The sequence below is a fragment of the Podarcis melisellensis genome (genome assembly GCF_964234715.1).
Source record: "Podarcis melisellensis genome assembly, chromosome: 12".
Classification (NCBI taxonomy): Eukaryota; Metazoa; Chordata; class Lepidosauria; order Squamata; family Lacertidae; genus Podarcis; species Podarcis melisellensis.
The window spans coordinates 29,410,241-29,438,181 of NC_138544.1; the positions used below are offsets into that span (position 1 = coordinate 29,410,241).

The 27,941-nt window shown below is 40.4% G+C and overlaps 1 protein-coding gene and 1 long non-coding RNA gene across 8 annotated transcripts in view; one reads left to right on the top strand and one right to left on the bottom strand.

Annotated features, from left to right (window-relative positions):
- The window catches only part of DGKB (diacylglycerol kinase beta), a 269,619-nt gene that overhangs the window by 208,669 nt on the left and 33,009 nt on the right, over positions 1 to 27,941 (top strand). For all 6 annotated transcript variants that reach the window (XM_081883233.1, XM_081883235.1, XM_081883232.1 and 3 more), the window contains 2 exons: positions 7,430 to 7,520; positions 14,496 to 14,691. In XM_081883233.1, the coding sequence (XP_081739359.1) occupies positions 7,430 to 7,520; positions 14,496 to 14,691 (287 nt within the window). The remainder of the gene's footprint in view (positions 1 to 7,429; positions 7,521 to 14,495; positions 14,692 to 27,941) is intronic.
- Positions 17,561 to 27,941, bottom strand: part of LOC309353886 — a 93,687-nt gene continuing 83,306 nt past the window's right edge. For both annotated transcript variants that reach the window (XR_014162115.1, XR_014162116.1), the window contains exon 3: positions 17,561 to 17,659. This is a non-coding gene — a long non-coding RNA (uncharacterized lncRNA). The remainder of the gene's footprint in view (positions 17,660 to 27,941) is intronic.

Genomic DNA, 27,941 nt, shown 5'->3' on the forward strand with positions numbered 1-27,941 from the left:
CACATCAAAGTGCAAGTAGATAAATAGGTACCACTCCAGTGGGAAGGTAAATGGCATTTCCATGCACTGCTCTGGTTTGCCAGAAGCGGCTTAGTCATGCTGGCCACATGACCCGGAAGCTGTACACCAGCTCCCTCGGCCAATAAAGCGAGATGAGCGCCGCAACCCCAGAGTCGGTCACGACTGGACCTAATGGTCAGGGGTCCCTTTACCTTTTTACTGGCATGTCTGGAGTACTGGCATGTCTTCTTCTTCTTCTTCTTCTTCTTCTTCTTCTTCTTCTTCTTCTTCTTCTTCTTCACTGCCCATGGCACTTTTTCAGTATATTAGTACTGGTGCCTCATTTTCTACTATAAAAAGGGAAATGAAAGCGCCAAGTGTAAGTGCTATCAAATGCAGTTGGGACACAAAGTTTAAGGAATATGGTCAATATGGTGCTCTGCACATCCATAGGGGCACAGGTGGGGCTGTCACGTGATACCATTAATAAACATACATTAACCTGTCATGTGCAGATCTCTAGTTCTCTGCAACACATTTGCATAAGCACCACACTACTATGTTTGGATCCCAGCTGACTGTTTGCTCAATTTTTATGATGGTTCTTAGTAAAGCTGTAGCCTATTTTCAGCATAATGTATGTATTAGTCTCTTTTTCTTCCTTTCTGCACACAGTTTGAATTTATGCTTGCTACACGGAGAATACCAGCAAGACAGTCAGCAATTGACTGACCACAGAGAGCTTTAGCTACATGCTTTAAAGTTTGCAAGTACCGGGTTTTTTGGTGTAGCATTCAGAAAGAGGAGTTTAAACCAGTATGCAGAAAGATATTACCTCTGATGTGCCATTCCTAGAGTTAGTTATTGGAAATAAAAAATGTCAAAGATGAGCCTGTTATAAATCTTTCTGCCGACATATAAAATTCTTCTGGATATGCATTGCCACTGACCATTTCCTTATCTTTTCATTTGATTCATTAAAAAGCAAAATGGGGATTATATGATAGCCAAGACAGGACTGAAAAGAAAAAGAGAACATTAAAAAAAGTCATACAATCTTATTAATATATATTATGTGCCACAATGAAATCATTTTACCTAAGTACAAAATTACCTAGGTAATAGATTTATGAGCAATGAGAAAAGGCTGTTTTTCAATGAAAAGTATTATTTTTAAAAAGCATTAAAATAAATTCATACTAATTTCTCCTTATTGTCTAAACATTCGTTGTACCTAACTGTAGGGGTGTTGCCTGATTTTATCTGGATTTTTTAAATGTTACTGCAATCACTTTTATCAGGGATGGTTGAATTTGGTCCCAGGCAATGAACTTTTCCAGACAATTTCTGGCAATTTTTAAATCACACTGTTTGGTTTAATGTAGGCCCATGATGAAGAAGTTGATGCACTGTGTTTTAACATATAGTTGCACTGCCTTTCCTGTTTTGTACTGATCATCTGTGCAAAAAGTTGTCCTTCAGTATATTTCACTCAAGAGTAGACTGCATCATGGATCTGCAGTTTTAAACTTTCTGATCATACTTGGAATAAATTTAGTGATTTGAGGAACAAACATCAAAATAAATAAACAAATGAGTCATCTTGACACACAAAAACTACTGTTCTCCCCAGAATAGGTAGGTAAATAATACTGATAGAAAAGTCAACCCTGGATGAGTTTACAAAAGTTGGTTCAGGTGTGAAAGCCGGTGGCATAGGAAGGCTTGTGTGGTGGGTGCGGGCTGCCCTGGGTGTCATTACTGAGGGTGGGGGTGACCGTGGGGCCTGGCCTGCAGCTTGCCTGAGCCACACGTCTCTCCTGGCAAGTGACATGGTGGCTCAGGCACCTGCAGGCTCTGCGCTGCCTGAAATGGCAACGTGGGGCTTGTGGACACCGTGGAGGTTCAGCGCAGCGTGCTCTGCCCTGGCTTGCCCTGCCCTTGGGTGCAGGGTATTTGCACCGCCCCAGGCGCCCAAACAGATGGCTCCGCCACTGGTGAAAGCATTATATTACATGAGAACAGATGTCATGGGAATAAACGATACTTTGTCCTGTCCTTTAAAACACTAAAACTAGATATGTGTGAATTGGTGACTATGCCACTCTCGGTTTGGTGATAGGATGAATATAAAAGCATAGTGGATCCAGGTGAACTTGTTTTTCTGCTCTAGACTAGAAACGGGGGGGGGGGGGTTAAATGGGCTATAATGCTACCGAATCAAAACTTTAAAAACTTAGTGGTGCCAATTAAGTTTGAGCAGTGAGGCTTGAGATGTGAACTCACCTGGAAAATGGTGCCCTATTTTGAGGTTACCCCAAACTGAAGTCTGGGATGGACTTGAAATGGAGTTCTCCCCGTTCCCCAGCTGCGACTAGCCCCCTCTGCCTTACCTCCATGAAGCCGGGGGGCAGGTGAGAGTGAGGGGAGCTCAAAGACAGGCTTCTATCTTTGCAAATGATGCTCTTGTGCATACTCAGAAGCTCCTTTTTCAGCTTTGAGCAGGAGAGGGGCAGGTGCCTGTCTTTGAGCTCTCCTTGCTTTTGGCAATCCCCCCCCCCACTTTATGAGTTGCTGTTGAAGTAGAGCTGGCACTCTCTGGGTTTTGCAAGTCTTCCTTTCAAATGCTCAAAAACGTCATCCTTGGTTTTCAAGCAAATGAACAATTCAGAAAGCTCAGATTGTGTTCAGGGTTAGGGTTATTGCTGTAGCTCATTGGCAGAGCACATGTTTTACCTGTATAAAATCTTAGGGAGTTCCTGCCAGTGAGTAAGGGGTAATTGGTTCCCCATGCTGGCTGGGGCTGATGGGAGTTGTAGTCAAGCACCATGTTGGCTGAACTATTAATTGGAAGCATACCAAAATAAATATAGTGCAAGGTTTTTCAGTAACTCAGTTGCAACTTTTTAGTGAATGTTTTAAATAAAAAACCAACTATTCTCCCCACAAACATCCCTGACAATAACATTATTTGAAAAGCTCATGTCCTGAATATAATTTATCCTATTCCATCAAGGGTGCTCTGTACTGAGGGCAAAGGGAGCCTTTGTCTGTGGCTCATCCTGCTTGATATATAAGAGGTTTCTGCATGCATGAGAAGAAACCCGTATGCAGCACATCTCATTTGTCTAAATGGGACAAAAGACTGATCTCACCGATTTTGCATATGTCAAAAGGGCAGCAGGTTGTGTGGGGTTTTTTTTGTTATTTAATTTGTCACATTTCCCAAGGCTATCGATAGTGGATGAATATGCTGATAAACCACTTTCTACCTTCTTACTATCTTTGGGAGAAGAAAAGGATAAGGAGTAACCCCTACACAAATCTGGAGAGGTGTCCCCAAGATGTTTGGATGGTACCATGGACACCGCCTTCCAGGAACTCCTGCAGTCAAGCTGGTGCCAAACATTTTGCTCTGCTTTCCTTTGGACCACATTGGCAAGGCCAAGAGTCTTGTTGCCTACGTAGCCTAGGACCTCCATAAACATTGCCAAACTTGAGCCCCAGGGAGGTCACTTCTGTGCTGCTAACGCAGTGGTTTGACTTCTCCCAAGGAGGCACACGCCATTATGTATGTTTTTGTTTTTATTGCCATGGAGAAGGAAGAGCTGCATGTGGCATTTTCTACCTTGGGTGACAAAATAAGTTGACAAGCTTTGGATTCGACACACCTTGCCTTGAAGGGCCAGGGTTTCAATCTGTTCCTCTGCCACAGGCAGTAAAATGTATTGGGCTGGCCTTGATTTTAGGCATCTTTTCACCTACCCTGCTCTTCTCTAATTTATTACTGGTACTGACAAAGCTGACACCATTGGCTATCTATTCAGTAGGGCAGATTCATGTACACAGCAGCTGCATCTTAGAAGAATCCCTAGATCAAGGCTCAAGTGTGCAAAAGTGTGAAGAATTATTAATACACTTGACTGTTCTTTAAATACTGATAAAGTAGGGACACTGTAAATTGGGCATCTGTGCATTGCCTGTGTGTGCTCTCTTTAAGGTGGAAAGGGCTTAGTTTTTCAAAATAACATTACACCTACCCATTTGATTCCTTTCTATTAATAAACAAAATTCATCGTTATGCACTTTTCTAAAAAAAAGTTTAGCTGTGCCCACTGTGATGCCGTGTTCACGTGCTCAACTAGTGTATAATAAAACATTTATTATTTCCATATTTAGACTCAGGGCAATTTTTTCTGATAATATGCCATCTAATTGCTTAATCAGAAAGGTTATATAAAATAGTTTTAACAGTAGGGGGCTTTTTAATTAACATCATAATGCAGAGCTGCACTGCAGCCTATTTTAGTATTGATAACCAAACTGGCTCCACTAAACCTACAAGAAACTTTGGTGGCTGTAGCTCTCCATACTTTCTTATCCTGCATTGAGAGAGCCAAGTACTCAAGAAATGCACACGCCTGTTGGGGTCACGACAAAACACTGCTCTTATCTGTAGTGGGGGAATGGAGTACAGTATATAGATCTCAAATTAGGTAGCCATGGGCTGTGGCAAAGTCATAGAGAACATGCTTTGCAGGAAGAGATTCAATCTCTGGCACCTCTGGATAGGGCTGGGAAAGAAGATGTTGCCAGTCAGTGTAGGCAATAGTAAAGTAATTAGATCAATGGATTTGGTATAAGATGGCTTCCTAATAACCGGGATGAAGTGTCACAAAGCACCTTGCAGGCTGTTACTGCCTCATAGGGAACGTATTCCATGTCAACCATCAGTCCCTATAGTTCAATATGGTCTACACTGACTGGCAGCAGTTGTGCAGGGTTTCAGGCAGGAGTCCTTCCCAACCCCACGTGGAGATGCCAAGGGCCGAACCAAAGACTCTTTGCACTGCCAGTCAGGGTAGACAGCACTGGGCTGCCCAACAATGGTTCAATGTAGTATCAGGCATTCTTTGGGCTGTATCCAAAGTAGTGTTGAGTAATGCATCCCATCAGTGCAGGATTTCTCCTTGCACAGCAGGATTCCCTACCCCAAATTCTGTTCTAGGGGCTTCCCCAGCACCTCCAGAGCAGGTTGGGGTAGTGGTGGCGGGGAGTTGCATTGCAGAAATGGAAATTCCTGTACTGATGGGGCGTGCGAGGTCAGTATCCAACTAACTTTGGGACATATGGGTCTGATGTGAAGTGTATGAGCTTCTTATAAATCATAACTCATTGGTTAGGCAAGAATGACACAATAGCTTATGCATGGAGGCAAAAACACAAAAGTTGAAAAGAGTTGCTTCTCCGTGACAAATAATGTAGTTTAGTGCAGACTGAAATTCTGTTCCTTGGCTTTATAAATAAAAGTTATATAAAAGAGGCAGTGAGATCTCAGCGTGAAATCCTCCGCATTACAGCTTTTGCCTCTGGGAAGAACAAAAATTCATATTAGCCAGTATGAACTCTCATCTGAATTGTCTCTCTTGCATATATATATATATATATATATATATATATATATATATATATATATATATATATATATATTTCTGAGTTTGCATAAGGTTGGCGGCACTATAGTACTGTATAACTGAGATATGGCCACATGCAGAAATAAATGTGTAGTCAGCTAATGGTTCATTTTTTAAAGTTCTAGCCAGCTAAGTCAGAGCAGGCCCATGGAATTCAGATACAACCATATTTTGGATGTGGGGAATAAAAATCCTATGTTTAAACTGAATCACAATAACTATTGCTAAAACTTGATGTCACTTAACAATAGACTCTCATTCCTGCTTAGCTTTGTTTTCTGAAGTTTATGGCTGAGTCCAGTGGCAGAAATGATTGCAGTCCTATGGTACTGAAGAAATGCTATCTAAGCCTTTGATATAATGTGAAAGAGACCTTTCCATAAGGACAATATGGTACTCCAGATTAAGTTCTGGTTTTCTGGGAACCTGGTTAGGCCATTCCTGAAGACTATTGAGCATCCCTTAATTGCATACAGTTCCTATTGATGCAGTTTTTTCTGTATCATTTGGAAATATCCTGAATTCAGGAGCATAAAGTTTAAATTAGGAGCAACAGGCTGGCAGGCTGTTGCAAATCCTGTAACTCGAGAGGAACAAGATTTGGGCCAGTTACTCAAGGACCACAAGGTGGGGGAAGAGGGCTCATTTTGTACTATTGAGAGTAACTCTGCTAGAAATGTTGTGGCAGATTTCAATGCGTACTTTCCCATGGCTGCAATGTACTGCACATGTTAAAATGATAACATAGGAAACGGTCCTAATTCAACATCGGAAGGCTAAAGACTACCAAAGTACATCAGAAGCACTCTGTCATCAGCAGCCTGCAAAACATTCCTCTGTCTTCACTACCAGGCGCAGTGGTGGTGTTGTAGCACTGTTTATACAGTTTGTGAATGGGGATGTTTAGACCACATTCACGTCATACATTTACAGCACTATGATACCGCTTTAAACAGTCATGGATTCCCCCCAAGAACCCTGATAGATATAGTATGTTAAAGGTGCCGAGAATTGTTAAGAGAGCCCTATTCCCCTCACAGAGCTACAGTTCTTGCAGTAGTTTAACAGTCAGGCCCTCTTCACAGTGAAGTATGATACTGCTTTAACTGAGTAGTGCAGATGGAACCATTGGAGCCATTTTTTGTATAGCAAATTTTCCCCCACCCCAAAGTGCATTTTAAAGTTAAGTAGGGGGGGGGGCGCAACAAATTAGCCTAAATTATACATCTTCAGCATAGCTTTATTTAGATCTGCTTGCAACATTTAATATACCTATTAAAGTATGGCCCAGGAAAATTGTCATGTATGTTTCAGTCTGAAATATTATGTAAATATTAGTGTATTTTCTGTTAGGTTTTATGGGGCAATTGCATCAGCTAACTTTTTCTGCTTGCTTCTTAAATATTAGTAACTTGTTGTGTATTCCATTTTCCTGTCAATACGTCTGCCTTACAGCCTATTAATTTAAAGATCTGGAATACATTGAATGCTTGTGTTTTTATTTTTTTAATACCTGTCATAATGAACAATAAGCCACTGAATTAGCTTGGGGAAAGACTTCTTTTACTTTTCTTTTCCCACCTCACTTCATTATGATGGCATACCCTAGAACTGGATTTTGGACAGCATCAGAAATCAAATTAGCAAATATGACACATAAAATGGGACTCAGTAAGTTTTCAAGACATGTCTCTGGTTAAGTGGCAATTGCCAAAACTCCCTAAGAGTTAGCTAATCTATCTCTGTTACAGAACTTTCCTGTTATAGCTGTAGGGGATATTATATCTCTTGACAGCTGCATTTAAGTTTTTGAAAATTATGAGATCATCTATTTCAACCTGGATGTCAGATCTTAGCATCTCTTATGATGAAAGTCAGGATGCTAACTTTTTTTTCTTTTTAAAAAAGAAATGTTCAGATATTGATGTTTCTTTTCTTTTGTCTTCATGTTTCAGAATGAAGAATAAATTTTGGTATTTCGAATTTGGCACTTCTGAAACTTTTTCAGCAACCTGCAAGAAGCTGCATGAATCCCTAGAAATAGAAGTAAGAAACTAATTGCTATATGTTATTCTAGCAACTGGAGGATTATACATGAAGCCCAATATTTATTTTAATCTATTCATTTATTTTAATTTATTTACATACTGTGTATCCTGCAACTTCAGATTTATGTTCCCAGGGTAGGTAAGGGACTAGCTAGAAACAAAAAGTGCAATTTGAAATGAATAATAAACATATATATGAACCAGTTCTTCAAAGACACATTAGGAAAGGTCTCTATACAAATAAAAATGTGGGAGAGATGCTGAGTTCAAAAAAGATGCAGTTAGGCAACAAAATGCATTCTACTTTGAAGCCATCTCCCCCAGTGTAATTCTGATGGCATTCTTTTGTTATAGCCCTGAGCATGCATTTATTTATTTATTTATTTATTTATTTATTTATTTATGAATATTTATAAACTGCTTAAATTCCAAAGCAGTGTACAGAATTTTTCTAAATTTACAGTGTGACAATCCAGAAAAACAACATAAAACAGTTTCCTAAATCTGCAATGACCAGTGACATAAAGTGACTGTTGATGAAAATTCAACATTGGAATAAGATTCAGTTTTGTTATTAGGCAAGCATTATTACAGTAGAAAAGGGAAAGAAGTTTGACCTTATTTCATTTCATTTTATACCTTGCCTTGCCAGTCACCTCTCATCCCACATAAGAAGAGCCCTGCTGGATTAGACCAGAAGTCCAATGCCTATGGGAAATCTGCAAACAGGATCTCAGAACAAGCACCACAATTCCTTTCTGCAGTTTCTAGCAACTGTTATTCAGAAGCAAACAACCTCCAGCTATGGAGATACTATGTAACAGCTAACAAGCGCAAAAGTAGGGTATAAAACCACCCTGAAATACAGTATATTTTTAAAGCAGCTGAAAAAGCAGGAAATCAAAACTTAGCCACTTAGCATCAGGAACCAACTGGAAAGTTTACGATCTCTATAGCACAGGTGGTTGTTTTTTTTTATTTTAGGGGAAAATATAGAGGGGGAAAGGTTGTGAAGGCAGGAATAGCTTTGGAAATGTAAATTTGAAAAACTTATTTCTATATATTCCATCTAAATTTTATAACCTTTAAAGATGAGTTCACGAAAACTGTACTCGCTTTCCTTAATTAAAGGTTAAAGAATGCATTTGGGGTGTGAGGGAACCATTCTTTTCATAAAGTAACTTTTGTCTGTGCACAGAACTTCAGTTTGCGATTAGGTGATGAAGAATTTGAAAAGAGAGGGGAACATAACCAGCGTTCATAAGCCGTTGCCAATATTTTGGGACCATGTAGCCTCTTTATCCTGTCTTAGTTCTTATTGACTGTGGGTGTACAGCAGCAGGGTTTTCACCTATGCCATATGGGCAAACGGTGCAGGTGATTTAAGAGGTGTAGTCTTAAGCAGGTGCAATGCAGCTCAGACTCACAAAGAGGCACTCACTCAGCTCAGGAACTATAGTGACCAGCCTGAGGCAGCTTTTACCATGAAGAGAGGAACCTGCAGACCCTAACCAAGAAAGCTTTGAGACTCGGAGGACAGGGACACTACTTGAATCTGCTCATTCAGACAAAGTGCACAGAAGGGCTGAAATGCTCAGAATCCACTCAGTACAGCAAAGGGCTATGAAGGACTATGAGTAGGAAGACAGCTATTCTGGGGCCCTGAGCAAGGAGGCTGCATCCATTAAATGGTTAAGCCACAAGGAAGAATATTCTTGAACCTTAAAGCAACAGAGGCCCACAATCTACGGAGGAATTTTAGTACCTATTATTCCATTCAGGGGCAGAGCCTTTTAAAAGTTGTGATTTAGAAGTGGTTGCCCATTTGAAATCCAGATCGGTGCTTAGCAAATTACGGTGGATGTCTAGCGGTGAAAGGAGAGACCCAGCGACTTAACTAACACTTTGGAGAGATTTAGAAAGTTATTATTGGTGTGGAGAAAGACTTGGAACAAACAGAACATATTTCTTCACACGACAAACCATTAATTTATGGAATTGACCAATGCAAGGTATGACACCTGACACTGAATTGGGGGTTAGGGACTTGTAGCCCTCCATATTTTGCTGCACCAAAATTACTATCATCCATGACCGTTGGCTATGCTGGCTGAAGATGATGGGAGAGTGACAACATCTGGAGGTACACAGACTCCCTACCACTGCTTTTAAGAGAGATGTGGTAAACCAATGGAGATTAGGATTATCAATGGCTATTGCCCATGATAGCTAGATGGATTGTCAGTGTTCAGGTGTAGCTTGTTGCAGAGCACCAATTGCTGATGAGGGCTATCGGCAATAAATATGACACAGAGACTTCCTGGAATCCCTGACAATTGTGCGAAACAGGATTCTGGGCTGGTTTCAGTTTGATCCAGCAGGGCTTTCCTTAGGATAGTGTGCAGCCACATGTTATAAAGTCATTTTCTTCATTCTTTATCATTATCTATTTATGCCACTTTTCTACATGGTGCTGTGTACTAAATACCATCATTTTACCTGACAAACACAATACCAAATAAAATATATTTGCCTTTCTTAATTCAACTTTGATATGTTAGCACAATGGAAATGGACATGTACTGAAAATTCCTCTGTCTGAACAAAAGAATTTCTCCTTTAGTAATTCTGAAAGTAACTCATCACAGCAGGACTCCGAGGCCTAGTGAAATAATTGTCTTAGTATACTGCCTGCTGTGTTCAATATTGAGTGAATATGTTCCCTGCACCATCTTATATCACAATTCTCCCTTTATTTAAATAATTTTAGTCAGTTTGGGGGGCACAAGACCTTTATAAATTAACAGCAGGGAAATACCAAAGGTGTCAGATTGCATATTTATCATCTTTTTCGTGTAATACTTAAATATGTATTAAGAAGTGACTGACATAAATTAGGCAGATTTCAGAAGCCACAGGCTGTGGCTTGTAGAGGACCCCCTTCTGCTTGACATTTCATCCTTGTCAAAGATCAAATTATTTTAATTTAGGCTGCAAATTATAAGGAATGAAGACTTCTTTGTGGGAATTCCCTGTGGTAATCTGACTTTTGTTGTTACTGCTGCTTGTCAGTGTGCAAAAGATATAATATGCATGCAAATAAGGTTAAAAAATATGTACTATCTAATTATCCAGCCAGTACATTCCACTTGAAGACAGTGGGAGGCCTGACACACAGTATGTGTTTGATTCATTGAGGCCTGCAGGGTATTTACACAAGATTACTTTTAATTATGAAATTAATATCTGTTTATCGAGAATGTATAGCAGTAAGTGAGTATACACATGAGCAGAATTTTTAGTAAAAAAAGAATTCGTCTTTATGTTTAACATGTATGTGAGGTGTAAAAGCAAACCCCAAAAGTTTGCTTCCAATACAAAACTTAGACACTTTCTCACCCCTCACTGAAAAGGAAGTCAATAAAAATGGTTTTTCATCCCAGCTGCCAAGTGATTCTAAGATGTGTTACTGGAGGTTTAAAGCTGCCTTTCATTAATATTGTATGCAGATTTAAACTTTTGATCCAGAAAGGCAAATTTTGGAATGGAAACCTAATGGCTCTGAGTCCTCTTTCTTCCTCCCACTTTCAAACATTGTGTATGGCAACACATAGAACATATACAAATGGCTACATTTCAGAGAGCCTGAAATCTAGAATGGGCAGATAAGAATGGAAATAGATATATACCAAGTAGAAGGGACAGGTTAGGAAAAAGCAAGATAGGATAAGGTGAGATTTCAATGATCCAGGATTTATTAATTTTTTTAAAGTGAACCTTGGGAAGGGAACTGAAGGCAACAGTGACTAGCTGCAGAAGAGCTTGCACCATTTGGAACATTATTTGCACCAGCACAAACTATTGGGCACACTGCTCTGAGCTCATTGGACATTGTGCATCAAGCACAACATTTTCATAGGGTAAAGTGAACAAATTCCAGTCAATGTACCTGTATCCATGAACCTTCCCATTGGGCAGGTCATGTTGACCTGGAGGTAGACATGTCTGGTCAGTGAGGTCCCATTGCCTCCATTTTGTATGATCCATATAAGAGTTCATTCGTGTGGAATAGAGTAGGACTAGGCTAGCCAAGGAATAACAGAGAACCCTTTATTGTATTTTCCAGTAGGAATTACTCCTTTTGTTCCTAAACTTTCTTGGCCACATTTTCTGGAATAATATCTCCTCAAGTGACATATGAAAGCAGTTAATGATAAAAGGCAGTAAAACTAATAAAGCACCATTAAATAACACATCGTTAATAATATTAATCACAAACCAGGGTCTTGGGATCTACCCGAAGTTAGATTCGCCTGCCCTAAAACTGAACAGTTAAAACCATGACAAATTAAAAGGAAAACAGCAAAGTACAAAACCAAGTTACTATCTCAGCAACAGAAAGCTAAAAATAAAACAACAGCCCAAGAGACTGGATAAGCCTTTTATTTAGATGATTTTAAAATTGGATTCAAATCATCATGATGTTAGTACACATAAGCAATCATTTAGTATCTCACCCTTTTTGGCAGTGAGATGAATGATAGAGCGACACCCTAGTTTAGCAACAAATAATGGTTGGGGTTCAAATGGTGAATTAAAGGACTTTGGAAATATTAATACATGGACCTCAAAGGATAGTTTTTCTTTCTACATCACTGTTTGATGTCCAGGTTGCACATGGAGATGGAATTAACGTATTATAACAACTCAATACCCTACTGTAGTTAAATGTCAACTTGGTAACCATATGGTACAATTTACGTCTGTATTACCCTTGCTCCAAAAGGTGGCTTTCAACACACTTCATCACAGTTCAACAGCATTTTCATGTCACTTTTCTGAATAAATGCATTATTATATGCAATTTAAACTAATCTGCAGATTTTGCCAGAAATGTCCCATAATAATAAAATACAACTTTTGTATATACTTTTTATTAATATAGGCAGTTTCCCCCTAACATATATAACACTTTTGTACACATTGTTTAGTCAGAGAACTGTATCACAAAATTTGAAGATGTGCCAATTTTGAAAGAGAGCTGTTTTTGTTGTTGTTTGCATATTGATTCAAGAAGTGTGTGTGATGAAGTCTCTTATGGAAATGCAAACGAAACCAGTTTTCTCCCCTAGCCCAACTGTCAGCCCATTATTTTTTTCTCCACCCTTTCCCACTTTCCTCCTCCTTGCTTGTTGCTCAAAGATGGTTCCTAATGGTGGCAAGACCCTTTGTTCACACCACGAAAAGGTGCAGCTCCACACTTAAACTTCCATCATTAGATGTGCTGTGGTGACATTTGAAGGCCTATGACACAATTAGGTGCCATTACTATTTCCCATCTATGTGCAACTTCTCATTTGCCATCCATTTCTTTCTTCTAGTCCTCTGTCAACAGAGAGGCACCCTGTACTACCCTCCATAGGTCATTAAACAGGTAAAGGTACCCCTGACCGTTAGGTCCAGTTGCAGACGACTCTGGTGTTGTGGCACTCATTTCGCTCTATAGGCGGAGGGAGCTGATGTTTGTTCCCAGACAGCTTCCGGGTCATGTGGCCAGCAGGACTAAGCTGCTTCTGGCGAACCAGAGCAGTGTACGGAAATGCCATTTACCTTCCCGCCAGAGCAGTACCTATTTATCTAATTGCACTTTGATGTGCTTTTGAACTACTAGGTGGGCAGGAGCAGGGACTGAACAATGGAAGCTCACCCCGTCGCAGGGATTCAAACCACCTACCTTCTGATCGGCAAGCCCTAGGCTCTGTGGTTTAGACCACAGCACCACCCGCATTCCTTCCAAAGGTCATTACTTAATAATAAACCATAAGAAGAAGAAGAACTGGGAAACAAATTGGGAGTTATATGCCTGTCACAAAGACATCCGTGGAGTGTTGTCATGATTCTTACCCTAGATTACTAGGTGAATATAGCTTTCAACACTTATTATGAATTAAGGTCAGAATTAGAGCCATATTATATAAAAATTAAGGTCAGAATTAGAGTCATATTATGTAAAAAAAAAAGCAACATCACAATACTTTACTAATGAGGTGTGTGCCACAATAGATCAAAGTGGAATCCAAAAAGCATTTGAAATGTGAAAGGAATCGTAGCTTGACTCAAGAGGCTAGCTGTTGCAGTTCTGCTTCTACTCGGGCCACTTTCACAAAGGAGATTTCAATTTTTCACTCGCTGAAAGAACCAGATTGAGCAGGTAGCTGTTCCTAAAACAAAATATGAGCAAAATATTACCATATGCTGAGGCATTATGTAAATGGCTGTGACTGTAGTTTGGACTGATTTTAACCATACCATTGAAACTTCATACCAGTTCAAGCCCTCCCACAAGAGATATGCCTGGTTAAAATGGTCTATGAAAACCATACAGAAAAGTAATATATTAAAACACCTGAAACTTGATTGAATGAATAGAAGCAATTTTGAAGACTGATGATGTAGTGAACGATTTAAGTGAGAACCTCCCCTTCTGGATTTGGCTAGTTCTATATTGTTGTTTTTCTCCAGAAGCTCATCAAATAATACAGAAGGTAGAACTCCTGACCTTTTCTTTTTAGTGCCACGGGTAAATGAAACCTTTGACAGAGAGAGCTAAAGGGCCCATTGTTACTGATTGTGACGATAGCTTGAACAAATACCAGTATTTGCCCACTAAGCTCTGTGATGTCATCACAAGTGCCTTCAAAACTGGTGACTATCGGGGACTAGATTTGAGGGCATTAGTTCTTTTGCTATCACATTTTTCCATTTTCCATTTCACAGGTGCCCTACAGTTCAGGGCTGGGGTGTGGAGAAAATGTTAGTGGTGGGGTGCAGACACTGGCCTCTATGCTTATTTGTATTGTGTCAGAAACTGAAACATAGAAAATGAGTGTGTGTGGAAGTGAGCTCATGTAGCAGGTTAATTTCTGATAACTGATTTCTCCCTTTATTTCTCTCTTCTTCTTTTCCTGGCAAGTGTGATGGATTTCAGATAGACTTAAACAATATTTCCCTGGAAGGGATTGCCATTTTGAACATCCCAAGCATGCATGGAGGATCAAATCTTTGGGGTGAGACCAGGAAAAGGCGAAGCCATCGTCTATTTGAAAAGAACAGGTCAGATAAAAGAACCACTGTTACAGATGCTAAGGAACTGAAGTTTGCATGCCAAGGTGAGAGTCCAAGTAGAAATAAATAAAACTTCAAGATTTTATGTATACTTTTACAAATAGTTGATGACTGTTCAATGTATGAGAGATTATCTGGCAGCAAATCCTAAAGGTGAGGATTTATAGAATAATTCTAACTAGGTCAGGTGAAAAGTTTAGATCTTTCAGCTATCTAAACAGCTTGCTTCCTGTCTGGGCTCAGATTTGGTGATTTCTTGACAGCTTCAGAAAAGGATTTCTGTTTTCAGATTAATGTCTTTTCCTAGCCTATATATATAAAGTTATTTTAATATGTTTGCGTATCCCTGGTTTTGCATTAGTCTTGTGCTAACGTCTGTTTTGCTGGGTTGAGAACTGAGACACAAATATAAGCTTACTGTTCCATTATTTCTTTATACTGAATGAATATCCTGTCAGATGTTTTTATTTCCAGAGTGAAGCAATAATTGTTAGCCCTGACAAAGCCACAGATTTGAGAGCACATCCAGGAGTTTTCTCAAGTTCTATTTTTTCCTAATATTTTAGTTTTCTTAATAGGACTTGGTAATTCATCTGTAAATTAGGGTTCCATTATGTCTACAGGTACCCACATGTCAAACGGAGTGTAGCCTTATTTTGCAGCACTTCATGTAATCCAAAACCAACCAAATAGATGTGTTACAATTTGGCTAGGGTTAGAATGCCATGCAGGTAAGGGTGGGGGATAAATCGGTTTGGTTTGCGCTATATTGAGAATCTTCCTGAATTTACACTTCCTCAACCAATATGCAAGCTGAAACAAGGAGGGGCCATGAGGAGAATGGAGCCATAGAAACCTTCACCCAGGGCCTAGATGCAGGAGAGTGTATGAGCTGCTGTTAGGCAGAATAGAAGGAGCAGAGATTTGTGGTGGAGAGATACAGTGGCCAGGGTTGAGGGGTTTAACTCTATTCTCCCCACCATTTCCCCTCTGCAAACCCTTTGACTGCTGTTCCTCTCAGACAAGGTTTCCCAGTGAGAGAAAGAAGCTGGGGGAATGGCTGCTGAGGAAAAGTGTTAGGCACATATCACCCATGCCCCCCACTTCCTTTCCCCTGTGAATGCCCTCTCTTCCCTCCCTTTGTTTAACACAACATACTTAGTTCCAGCCTGAGGGGCTTTCTATACCATTAAGAGAAATGTGTGCCAGGCACAACTTATATATATATATATATATATATATATATATATATATATATATATATATATATATAAAGTTGTGCCTGGCACACATTATATATATATATATATATATATATATATATATATATATATATATATATATATATATATATATATATATAAAATTTCTGCAGCACTATGATGGGGAGAGTTATGCTGGATAAAATGGCAGCTTAAAAAACACAGAGGTACATCAGAGTATTTGCAAATCTTTTAAGGTGGAAACAAGTAGGGCAGACTGAATTTCACAGAAAGCTTAGCCCAAGCTCTCTCAAATGTGACCTGGGTTTTGGAGTCCCATCTATCCCAGAGCCTCAGACTGTATAACAATTGCAACAAATGGAGGAAGTCACACAATCTTTTCCTCTCTCCCAGTACAACCAAAGCAATTGTGATGAGCAGCAGATTCCAAAAGCAACACGATTTTCCTGTCTTTGGCTTGAACCTCTGTTCTTTTCCTACCTGTTCTCCTTTTTAAAATGTGAGCTCTAGTCCAAAGCGGGAGTTTCATTTTCACATAACATGTGAGAATGCCTAAAGCTAGCAAGACACCTCTCACTCCCAGGCACATACCTCTGCACATGAAATTATTTCAAGGATTAATTTTAATATGCTCATGTGCATGCTACTATAAAGTGATGGAGTCAAATGTCTGGTAGAGCCTACACCAGCCTAGTGTGATCCCCATCAGCAAGAGAGCATCAGGATGGGGAATGATGGTCCAGGATCTGTGTGGCCTTTGCGGTTTGTAAGCATTATTCAGTTTCCTAAAGAAGCTGCATGTTTCCAAACAATTGTTCAGAGACTTCACAGCAGTTGCCAGCTAGATTGGCTCTAACCACTGTCATACCCTTTACTATAACTACAGACATTCCACTTTTGTCTTCAAACCAGATGTCATCCATTACAGGGAACATTCTCTCTGCAGGTGCATTAAAGTCTCTGCATGCCAAAACAAATTCAGCAAGCGGCAGAAGATTTTTTCTGATGTGCTTTTAAAGAAGTGATTTAGAAATTTCACCCATCTAACAGCCAGTTCTCACCAGCAATTTAAAAAAACAAACTCTGTGTGTGTGTGTGTGCGCACACACACACACGCATGCAAGAGAGGGAAAGCATTATAATTCACATGAATGTGAACCATGTTCATAGCTTTGGGCAGGGGTCTGAATGCTAATAACGATGTGGATCTTCATGCAACTTTTATTTCGAATATTTGGTGATGTTCAAATATTGACAGTGTAATACATTTGACATTGAGAAACATGTGGTTGTGAAGGGAAACTGCAAGCTTCTATATATCCTAGCACAATGGACATCATTATAGTAGGTGTGGAGTGAGACCACTCCTTAAGAAACCCCCACTGGATTCAGAAAACTAAGGAATTACTGTCCTTCTTAGCCAAGGTTCTTGAGCAAATGGTTGCAGCCCACATCCAGGCTCTCTTGGATGAAGCCAGTTTTCTAGATCCCATTTCAATCAAGGTTTAGGCCCAGTTTGGACATGGAAGCTACTTTGGTTGCCCTGTATGAGTCCAACCCTCCGACTCTCCCTCCGACTCCAACTCAGTCAGTTCTGCCAACTGGCCAGCTGCTTCTTCAGCTCCTCTGGCTCAGCTAACTCCCCCTCTCTTACAGAGGTGTCCAACAACAGTGTTGTGGGAATCTCTTACCCATCACTACTTGAACTCCCTGCTGCCGGTGCCACTAATCTTGGGCTCCTGGTCCTCTGGCAGAGCCTGTCCAGGCTGGCACCACAGTCTCAAGTCAGCTGTAGGGGGGAAAATTATAATTTAACTTTCCATACAAGAGCGCATTACCCCATATTGCTGAAATTATTAAAAAAAAATAAACTATTGGCTTTTGTGATCAGCCATATGCTCAAGAGTGACAGTTCAAGAGGGTTTGAAGAACAAATGTAAGATGTTCAAAGGTGTATTTATGTATTAACAGCTAGAATAATCAACCCTCAAATTAATACTATTTATTATCTATAATTTGTACTTCAATATTGGTGCACTTTTATGTATTGAGAGAAGTGGTAATTAGCAAATTTTTAATATACAAATGTTCTCATTGTTAGGGGGAAAGACCATCCTCAGTACCTTTTATTTTAATTCCCTTTTAGAGTAACACATCAGAACCAAAATGACCTCAAAAATAAGCATGTGCCCTCAACCCACAGATTTGCTGCTTAAATTTGACCCCTATCAATTAACTTACCAGATCTACCTACAGATTTAGCCAGTAAAAGCTTGAAAACCTAGTTAAAACAAGTAAGTTCAATAGCAGCAAAAATACTGTTAATTCATTTGTGAATTACCTCATTACATCACAGATTTTGAGGTTTACAGCTCAACATTTTCCACTGTGACCCTAATGTAACTCAACAGCAGAATGCAGGTAGCATTTACCAGTTTGTTGTAGTTTTCATGACTACAATACATGATAGATGTTGATATAGATATAGATATAGATATAGATATGAAGGACAATAGCATAAACTTGTTTGACTCCTTATCAGTCTAACAAAAGCAAGTTCCAGCATTTTACATCATTCACCTTTCTTTTTTTGACAGCTGTATAACAATGTCATTCTCCATGCTGTTCATGCTAGTTAAATGGGTTCTTTCTTTTTCAATTATCTAGCAACATTTTTGTCAATTATCTAGCAGCTCACATTATCAAACCTTGCCATAAACTGGATAGTTCAGTCACATTCCTATAATGATGGAACATATGTTTAAAAGGCACCCGTGTCCCGACAGAAATCAAACATGTGGCCTAAGCAAAAAGAGATCTGATGTATGTGCTATTAAAGGAATCTAGTTTCTGGATTCAGCGCTTCTGAATTCAGTGGCCACAATGTCACCCTTCCTTTCAAGTTGTTGCAAATAGTTCCTTCTTTTTTAAAGGAAACCTTTCCTATTATCTTTTGTTTTAGCAGAATCAATTCATTTTCCAGAGGAGAGATCTGCCTTTCCCATGCGCCAGTTTGCTAAGTGAAAGGTTTTTACCTGCTCAGCTATGAACCCAGGCCAGAGCTGAGAGCGCTAAAGAAGCATTTGAGAAATGTGGAGTTTTGAAAAGACATGCTATTCTGAGGGTCAGCTTAGAAGAATTAAAAACAGATTTTACACAGCCCTTTATATCCCTTTATGTGGGAACAAGAGTGCCATCCGTACCCCTAACAAACAAAAGCATAAAACCAAAGCAATTTAAACAAGTGTTGGAGAAACTTTGGTTAGAAATATAAACATTTGCGCAAAGGTTTTCAACAAGTTTGGGTAGGTTTGTTACAGAAAAACTTTAAATACATTCCTACATCAGCAGGTAGTAGTTTTTCAGTGCCATTATAGTAGAAAACATAACTCATTACTTATCAGACCTATTAATTTATATCCCCAAACCAATATACAATACCATTCATTGATATGGCATGGAAAGTGAAAATCATAACCTTGTTGGATTTGAAAGGTTAGAATACAGAAAAGCAGCTGACAGATACAGTATTCATATGTAATGGGGGGGGGGGATGTGTGTCTTTGTTTCCTAAACAGCAACTCCCAGGCACACATTGTTGCAAGTCCTTTTGAAACTCCAGGGAGTTTTTAAGTCAGACTCACTGGTTAATGATATTGGCTTATTAACCATTGTATGCCACTGTGGTTGAGATGTCATTGATTTTATCCAGATGCCACTACCAGCATTTAAAAACTCTTTACCATAGAAGCCAACTCCTAGGGGCCAAAAAGCTTTGGCTCCCCATAAAATATTTGAGGGACTGCAAGAAGATCAAACCCATCCATCCTTAAGGAAATCAGCCCTGAGTGCTCACTGGAAGGACAGATCGTGAAGCTGAGGCTACAGTACTTTGGCCACCTCATGAGAAGACAAAATCTGCACAGAGGGGTGTGGGGGGCAGATGATGATTGTCCACCTAGGAAGGTAGCCCGTCTAGGAGAAGGAAAACTCTGGTCCTAAACCCCTACTGCCTTGTGGGATATCTTCACGAGAAGAAAAGGCTAAGGAGTAAACCCTACATAAAACTGGAATGCAGTCCCTCAGGTAGTCGGATGGCGCCTTGTACGCCTCCTTCCGGCAACTCCCACAGCCAAGCTGGTGCCAAACGTATTGCTCTGATTTCCTTTGGACCACATCAGTGAAGCCGAAGTTGTGGGGTGGGTGGGGAGGTCAGGTCTTGTCATCTCAGCAGCCCGGAAACTCCATACACACTGCCCAGGCTTGCACACCGTGGAAGGTCACTTCGGTGCTGCTAATGCAATGATTTGACTTCACCCCCAGAGGTGCACTCCATTGTCTCTTGAGACAGACAGATGCCAACAACTCCCAGAATCCCCCTCCATTGGCTTTGCTCCCTGGGCCTGGTGGGTGATTCCCACTGGTTCCTCCCGTCCCTATTGCAAATGAAGCAGCTCTCTTTAGCACAGCACCCAGAGTTCAATTAGGGCAACCAGAGTTGGTGGGATTCATGGCAGATGGCGAGATATCCCCTTGCTGGAATTCTGTTCAGCAAACATATGCCTTGACAATGCCGCAAAGATTCTAAAAACCTGCTTCAAGGGCTTGTGATAACCGAGGACTAAAAAAAATAAAATAAGTGCTTTAGCAAGACACATGAATGACAGCCAGTGTGTTTGTGACCCAGTTACTTGGAAATAGCTGGTACAGAAACAGTTGGCACTCAACTTTAAATAAAACTATAGAAGTCTCTCAGCCTCTCCACTCTCGCTGTGTAAATGTGAAAGTACTGTAAATCCTGTTGACAGTTATTGCCATATCTATTGGCACACAGTCAACACCAGCTATTTGAAAAGTGTTGTGCCGCAGAGCTAGTGCCCATTACCTGTCTCCCTATATTTTCTTACAATTTATTTTCACCCCAGCAGGCAGCACCTCACAATGCCATTAATTTGTAAGGCGGCTTGTTCTTTCCAGTGCAGCCTGTTTACAGTATGCTCATGTAAACAACCCAGGAGTTTACTGGCAATGCTTTACGGTGTCAGAAGGGACACCACAATTTTAAAAAGCAGTAGAGGGGAAAAAGAGCGGGTCAGGCAGGTCACCCAAATCCCAAGCTCGCCTCCTAAGCCCTGGGTCAGTCTTCCTCCTCTAAAAAAAGATGTCAGTGCCTAAATAATCCATTGGATTGAGCTACATGGTGGATATAATTTAAAATACAGAAACTGCATTTCCAGCTGCACACTAGATTTGAGTACACAGATTGGACGGCAAGGGAAGGGTGTCTGGAGCAGATGATAACACGTGTGGCGATGATAATAGGAAGAAAGGGGAAGTGGAGGAAAACAGATCATTCAGCAGCCAGCAGAGGTGAGGAACCTGTGTCCCTCTACATGAGGGATAGCCAACCGTCTTAGAAACATCGTTCCAGTTTTGGGGGGGAAGCAGGTGAATTTTATGGGGCAGTGGTTGGTTTTGTCTCTCAAGATGAGGTGACATCATAATGTATTATCATAGCCAAGGGCACTCTGTCACAAGAGGACAGGAGGTCACAGCTTGAATGAGCAGCAAGGCTTTTGTATGTTGTTGTTTTTTTAAAAGGTACCTCTCAGCCTCCTTTTATTTAAATGTAAAATGAACGTTCTTAAGGTTCGTTTGTCCGCTGAAAATTTACAAATATTTTCCCCCTTTTGTGGGGGGACAAATGGTCCTGCAGAAGGGGCAGATGGTCATAAACCCAAACATCTCCGACTGAAGGAGAATTGTTTCAGCTACAGGATGTTATTTAAATCTTGTTTTTAACATGCACCATAACTGTCTATAAGTGAAATGTGTTACACTGAATAGAACTCCTTTGCAAAATAGCTTAAGGAATTAGACATTTCTATATTCAAGGGATAAAGAATAAGCTTTTCTGCTGAAGCAGGTTATTTTCCACAACATCCAGTGAAAAATACGCAGGAATATCTCATTTGTATTTTGGAAAATTATTAATCTGAAGATCCAGGTGTCCAGGGCAGGGTTAAATGGATAATATAGTGTCAGGCGTCTCTAGGGAACATGTGTCTGCAGTTAAACAAATTGAATAGCGATGACAGATTTTCCTGCCTCCTCATATAAAGGTCAGCGGGAGAAACCATCTATTTGGCATTACAAGATATAAGTGTGACTCTTAACCAAACCCAAATTCAAACACCTTATCATACTAAAGTCAATTATTTTAATGTAATCTTTTTTTATTACAATTATTCACCATCTTGAAAGATCCCTAATACAGAAGAGCCTCAGAATTATCCGGCTCTTGAATGAATCCAATTTTTCCACCTCAGACTGAATTTTTATCAGTTACTGAAATGTTTTCATAGCACATAGTGCTGTTTTAAATCACTATGCTAAATTACAATAACAATATGGATTATTTTCCCTGCAAAGGAAGCACCTGTAATCGTATGTTGTTAATTACTCCTCCTCCAACCCCCAGTATTGGGGGGGGGGGATAATCCGCTTACAATGACAAATAATTTATACCTGGAAAATATTCAGAGAGGTGGCTAACAAACATGGCAACACAAATCAAAGAACAAAACAGATGTTCTGAATCTGTCAATTAAAGAGATTTTTTTTAAAAAAAAAATGACAGCAACAAATGGAAGTATTGTATTAGATACTATTTAGCCACCCACTTTTCTTCTTGTCCAAAAATACCTCACAAAAACATTGGATACAAACAGTGGGTCAGAGCCAGAGGTCCTGTGAGTGGAGCTCCAACCATAGAACTTTCCGCTCTGAGAAGCAAGAAGGTACCATATTTTTCCCGTCTATAAGACACCCCCATGTATAAGACGCCCCGTATTTTGGGGGACTCAGATTTAAGAAAATGGCCTCAGCACTATCCGTGTTTAAGACGCCACCTGATTTTTGACATAATTTATTAGGGGGTCTTATACATGGAAAAATACGGTAATTTTCACTCATTTCCCCTGTCCCCTCTGAAAATCTACTTTAGAAGACCCTCACTTGTCTGAGTGACAGGCTCCACAACATCCCGAGTCCTTCCACAAAGAGGAGGAGCCCTTCCATTTGCAGATGAGCTGCTCTGGATCCAAGCGTGCCAGGCGCTTGGAAACCACAACGGAAGCCACTTTGCCAGCACTGTGCATTGTGCTTTGAGAAGCCCCAAGCATAGCACTGGCAAAGCATCCCCCCCTTTTGCCAATCAGTTGATGGGGGGCAGAGAAACGGAAACCTGCATTTTCCAGGCATCCACTGCGCAAAGGGGAACTCCCACACACAGCCGACGCCTGCTGAAATCTTTCTGGTGGGAAAAGCAAAGGCATCACATCAGTTGTGTGTGTGGGGGGGGACTTCCTTCTACAACCAATCCCTAAAAAAAAACAAAAAAAACTAGTTGCCAGCTGATGGGAGGAGGAGAAAGAAGCCTACAGTCTGCATTCATTAATTGTGCTCAGCATCTTCCTCCATGGACGGGATGCCTGGTTTCTGGAGCAAAGCATACCAATAGGTTTCTACTGAAACCACCGCTATATTGGAGGAAGACCTCCATTAAATCTGCACTAGCTAACTTGATATTTTTACACTGCATTTCATGGGAGAATGGAATTTCCAGCTTCTTTGTAATGAGGCAGGTTTCTAGCATGTGAAGTTTTCTGTGAAAGGTTTACAAAATTAAGTGGGCGCGTTTTGAGGGGGCTTCCATATATCAGCATGCATCCATGAAGTCTTCTGTGCTTTGGATCACGCACGAGAGGAAGTGAGCTGGACTTCCTCTTGCACTGGGCATCTCCCTTATGACATTGTTCACATAGGAGCCAATTCACAGGCTCAGCTTCAGATATTCTAAACAGGCCTAGGAACAAGGTAAACTAATCCACTTCCTCTTGCCTCCTTGTTTAAGAATGTTCAGAAACACACTCGTTTTAATACCTCCATGGTAAAACACGAGCCCTTCCATAATACCTTTTGAGAAAAGTAAGTGCATTGTTTTCACAGAGGTTCTTACACCAAAGATAATCTTAGGCCAACACAGAGATGTAGGACTTATGGTGCTTCAGATCTCATTGGACTGCAGCTCCCATCGTCCCAAAAAACATTGACCTTGCTGGCTGGAGCTCATGGGAGTTGGTGTCCAACAATATCTGGAGGGCTACATATTACCCACCATTGACTTGCATCCTTTGGGCTTTGTTGGCTGGGCATTTATGCCGATTTCTTGAGCTGGAGAGTTGTTGCGTTGTTAATTCATCAGCCTTTTTACGACGGACTAAGGTTAGGTTACATCTTTCCCACACCTGGCTCTACGGCTGCCCACATCCTTTTAAACGACAGTTAGATGCACTCCTGGGTAATGCCTCTGCAGCACAGGAGAAGATTAAACATTAAATCTAGTAAGGCCGGAGTAGAAAGATTTATGACAGCACTTAATGAAAGCTAGTATCTTTACATTTTACAGACTTGAAGTGAGGTTTAATCATAACCTTACAAGTGGTAGGTGCCAGCATTTGGCTAGTGAGCCCTTGCTAAAATTGAAATGGTGTAATAACAAAGTATGATGTTGCCTGCACATAGATGGCAACATTACAGAAATTAACAGGGCACTTGCATAAATTTGAAACACGCTTTGTATTAATAGTGATTGCCATATATATATATATATATATGAAATGTATATGCACACACCATTAAATTTTCCAATATATTATGATTAGTTTTTGTACTCTACACTTAAGCAGCTGCCAAAGCAAACAGAAAAACCTGAAATCACAGTCAGAATACCCGCTTCGTTTCCAATAGGACAATTATTGAATTATGTAGCCACTGTAGCAATTTTAAATTTAAAAGCTGAAAGCAAGAGGCAGTGGCTAAGAGCAAAAAAATCACGATTCACCTGGGAAAATCCAGATTCACTCTGTAAGTGAAAAGGCGCACTTAAAAAGAAATGCTAATAATATGGTTTACAAATTACTAAGCACAACCCTGTGCCTATCTGCTTGGAAGCAAGAGCCACTGAGTTCTTGGGGACTTTCTTGCAAGTAAGTGTGCCTAGGACTGCAGCCAGCCAGTGTGTGCTCTCTAAATGCCAACCATCTGTTGGCAGGCAGCTTTTAAAAGACTAGAATTCAGACACTCCAAACCTAAATTATTAATTTTGTAATCTCCCCCCTACCCTCCCGGCAAAGCATAGTGTTTTCATTTGGTTTTTGGGTGTGTTTTTTAAATGTGAAGTTTCAAAGTTGAGGCATCGATAGGAATAACAGTTGCTTTGAAATGGTATGTGATGTTTTGGAAAGTAACAGCCTAATCTAAAATAGTTGGAAGTGTTGTAACGATGTAACGATGTGGTTTAAAGATGTTTTATGATTTCCCACCCTGTGCGCATAACATATATACACACACTTGGGGTGGGGACAGCACATGCCACCGTGCTCCCCTCTCCTTATGTTGATTTTGAAATCAGGGACAGAAAAAGATTTCTTTCTCGCTATAATCATCTGAATGATGCCCCCAGCTATGTTATATATAGCACAATTCAATAATAACTACCATCAGTGTTTATTACAATTATATTCTTTTGTGTAAGATATTGGTAAGAAAGGGTGGTGTTTATGACTTGGGATAGCATGCGATATAGACCTTCTAAGGGAAATTAAGCTTTGAAGGCTCTCTCCTCATTTTCTGGGCATGTCGTATATTTGGTGATGCTTGCTAGCAGCTGAGATTCTGAATGGCGTTGAGTCTCACCACCCTATTTACAGTGTGGAACTCAAGGCTGTTGACAGAATAAAGTGACAAGTACCGTTCTGTTTCTTTGCACTGTGTTGCTTTTTGTTTTGGCTGATTTATTCTGCCCAAAATTCACATCTGTATTGCTCAATGAATCCTATGTTGGATGAATTGAGAGCTGGCTTTGGAAGAAAGAGTGAACAGTGAGTTGGAACAGTGAAGAAAAGTTATGTCAGCTTTCAGGCTAATAATTTGACTGGCTGAATTAAGATAGCTGCTTGCCACACAAATATGAGCAAAGCAATCTAGATTGGCCCTATTGTTGGGTTTTTTTAATGTAGATGTCTGCTTAAATATACAAATTACAATAATTCCATACCCAGTTCAGTTCATTATATCTCCCTATCTAGTTTCATAGTGCATCTGCTGCTAGTAAAATAGTACACAGCATGTTTCCTCTGCTTTTTCTGGGCTTTCCTTCTTTCCTTTCCTTTGATTGGGGCATGCAGGGCCAACTTGTAAGGACAATTTTATCTCCTTGCAATGTTCCCAAGGGAGCATTCATGCAGAGAATGCTTTGTGTGAAGCCAGCTCTCTCCAGAGAGAGGGAGAGGGAGAGGGAGAGGGAGAGGGAGAGAGAGAGAGAGAGAGAGAGAGAGAGAGCGCGAGCGAGCGCACTATGGCTTTTGAGGAGAGACCCTCGTAACTCTGTTAACTGGAGAACAAATGTGCAACCACAACCATAGAAAATGCTTTCAAGGACTCGCACCTGCAATTGCAGATATCCCAGGTCTTACAAAATACGCTCTGCACAATTACATTACCAGGGGGAAACTTAGGGAGCGCTATGTAGAAACAAAATTTGCAGGCTTGAACCAGCTCATGGTTTGATTTAATTGCCTGCATTATTGAGGAGAAAGTACGGGTCCTGGTGCAGACACATCACAGAAACGCTTCAGTTAAATACGTTGTAAATTTTGTATGAGAAAGCGGGTTGGCAAAAACAGAACTCCACAGCGCCACCTGGTGTCACAGTATTATAATGCATATACGATGCTTTTTCTTCACCGATCTAGCTGAGTCCCTAATCTAAGATAATGGAATTGTTTAGAGAAAAGTCGAGCAAGGAGCACAATAATAACACTGGATCTTAGGGCCATCCAGTGAAAGTGAAGGTTTGAAGATTTAGGACAGACAAAAGAAAGTACTTCTTTGCACAGCACATTGTCAGAACTACAAATTCAGAAAAAGTAGGAATTGCCACCATCTTGGATGGCTTTAACAGAGGATGAGACAAATCCATGGAGGATAAGGTTATCGATGGCTACCAGCTCCAATGTTGGGGGCAGTGTGTTTCTGATTACTGGAAAGCACGCGAGGGAAGAGTACTGTTGCACTCAGATCCCTTGCGTGTGTCGTTGGACACAGAGAGCAGGGCGCCAGACTAGAATGGCCGCTGACCTGATCCAGCAGACTTCTTATGTTCTTACATTACAGCTTAACATTTCCTACATTTATGGAATGGGTATCTTTGGAACAGCTGGCACTATAGCATAATGGCTAAGAGTATGAGCTAAGCACTGGAAATTGTGGGTCCCAGTGTAGACTGGAACTGCCAGAGGCATTGGGACAAATGCAAGCTGCTACTGGATGTGGCTCTATTTCCCCTCCTACTTTCTTCCCAATAACATTTACTATGTGTGGTGGGTTGTTTATTGAATCAGCATATTAAAACCAAAACATTTTATGAAATGTAACTGCTCCAGCTGCAAAAGGAAGAGAAAGAGATTTTTCACAATCCTTAAAAGCTGAAGTGTGTGTAACATGTATGAGTTTCAGTCATGGTAAGCATAATAATCCTTGGTTCAGATGCGGGGGAACTTGCTAGCTGTTGTTGGGCTCCCAGATCCCACCAACACCAGCCAGTGTGGTCAGTGGTTAAGGAAGTTGGAAGTTGTCATCCAATAACCTCTGGAAGGCCTTGGGTTCCCCATCCTTGCTGTAGTTATGGAAAAAACCAAATCACAGAGAAGGTGCAGGTAAGAGAAAATGCTTATAAAAAGCAGCTTGGTTTCAGCTCATGATTCCAACCATTGGGGGGTAAGCTGCACTTGCTGAAAGCCTTGCACTGCAACAATTGTCCATTGCTGTCCAATTAAAATGTATGCAAATCGATCTTTTCGGTGACAAACACTTTGAAATCCCCAATTCCATGTTTGCAGTCCAGAAAATGCTGAACAAGTAGTGCATCAGTGACAGGAATTCAATAGTGCACTATGAGAGGAGACATTAAAAGGAATGGACCCATTGGGCACAGTTTCTTGTGGGTG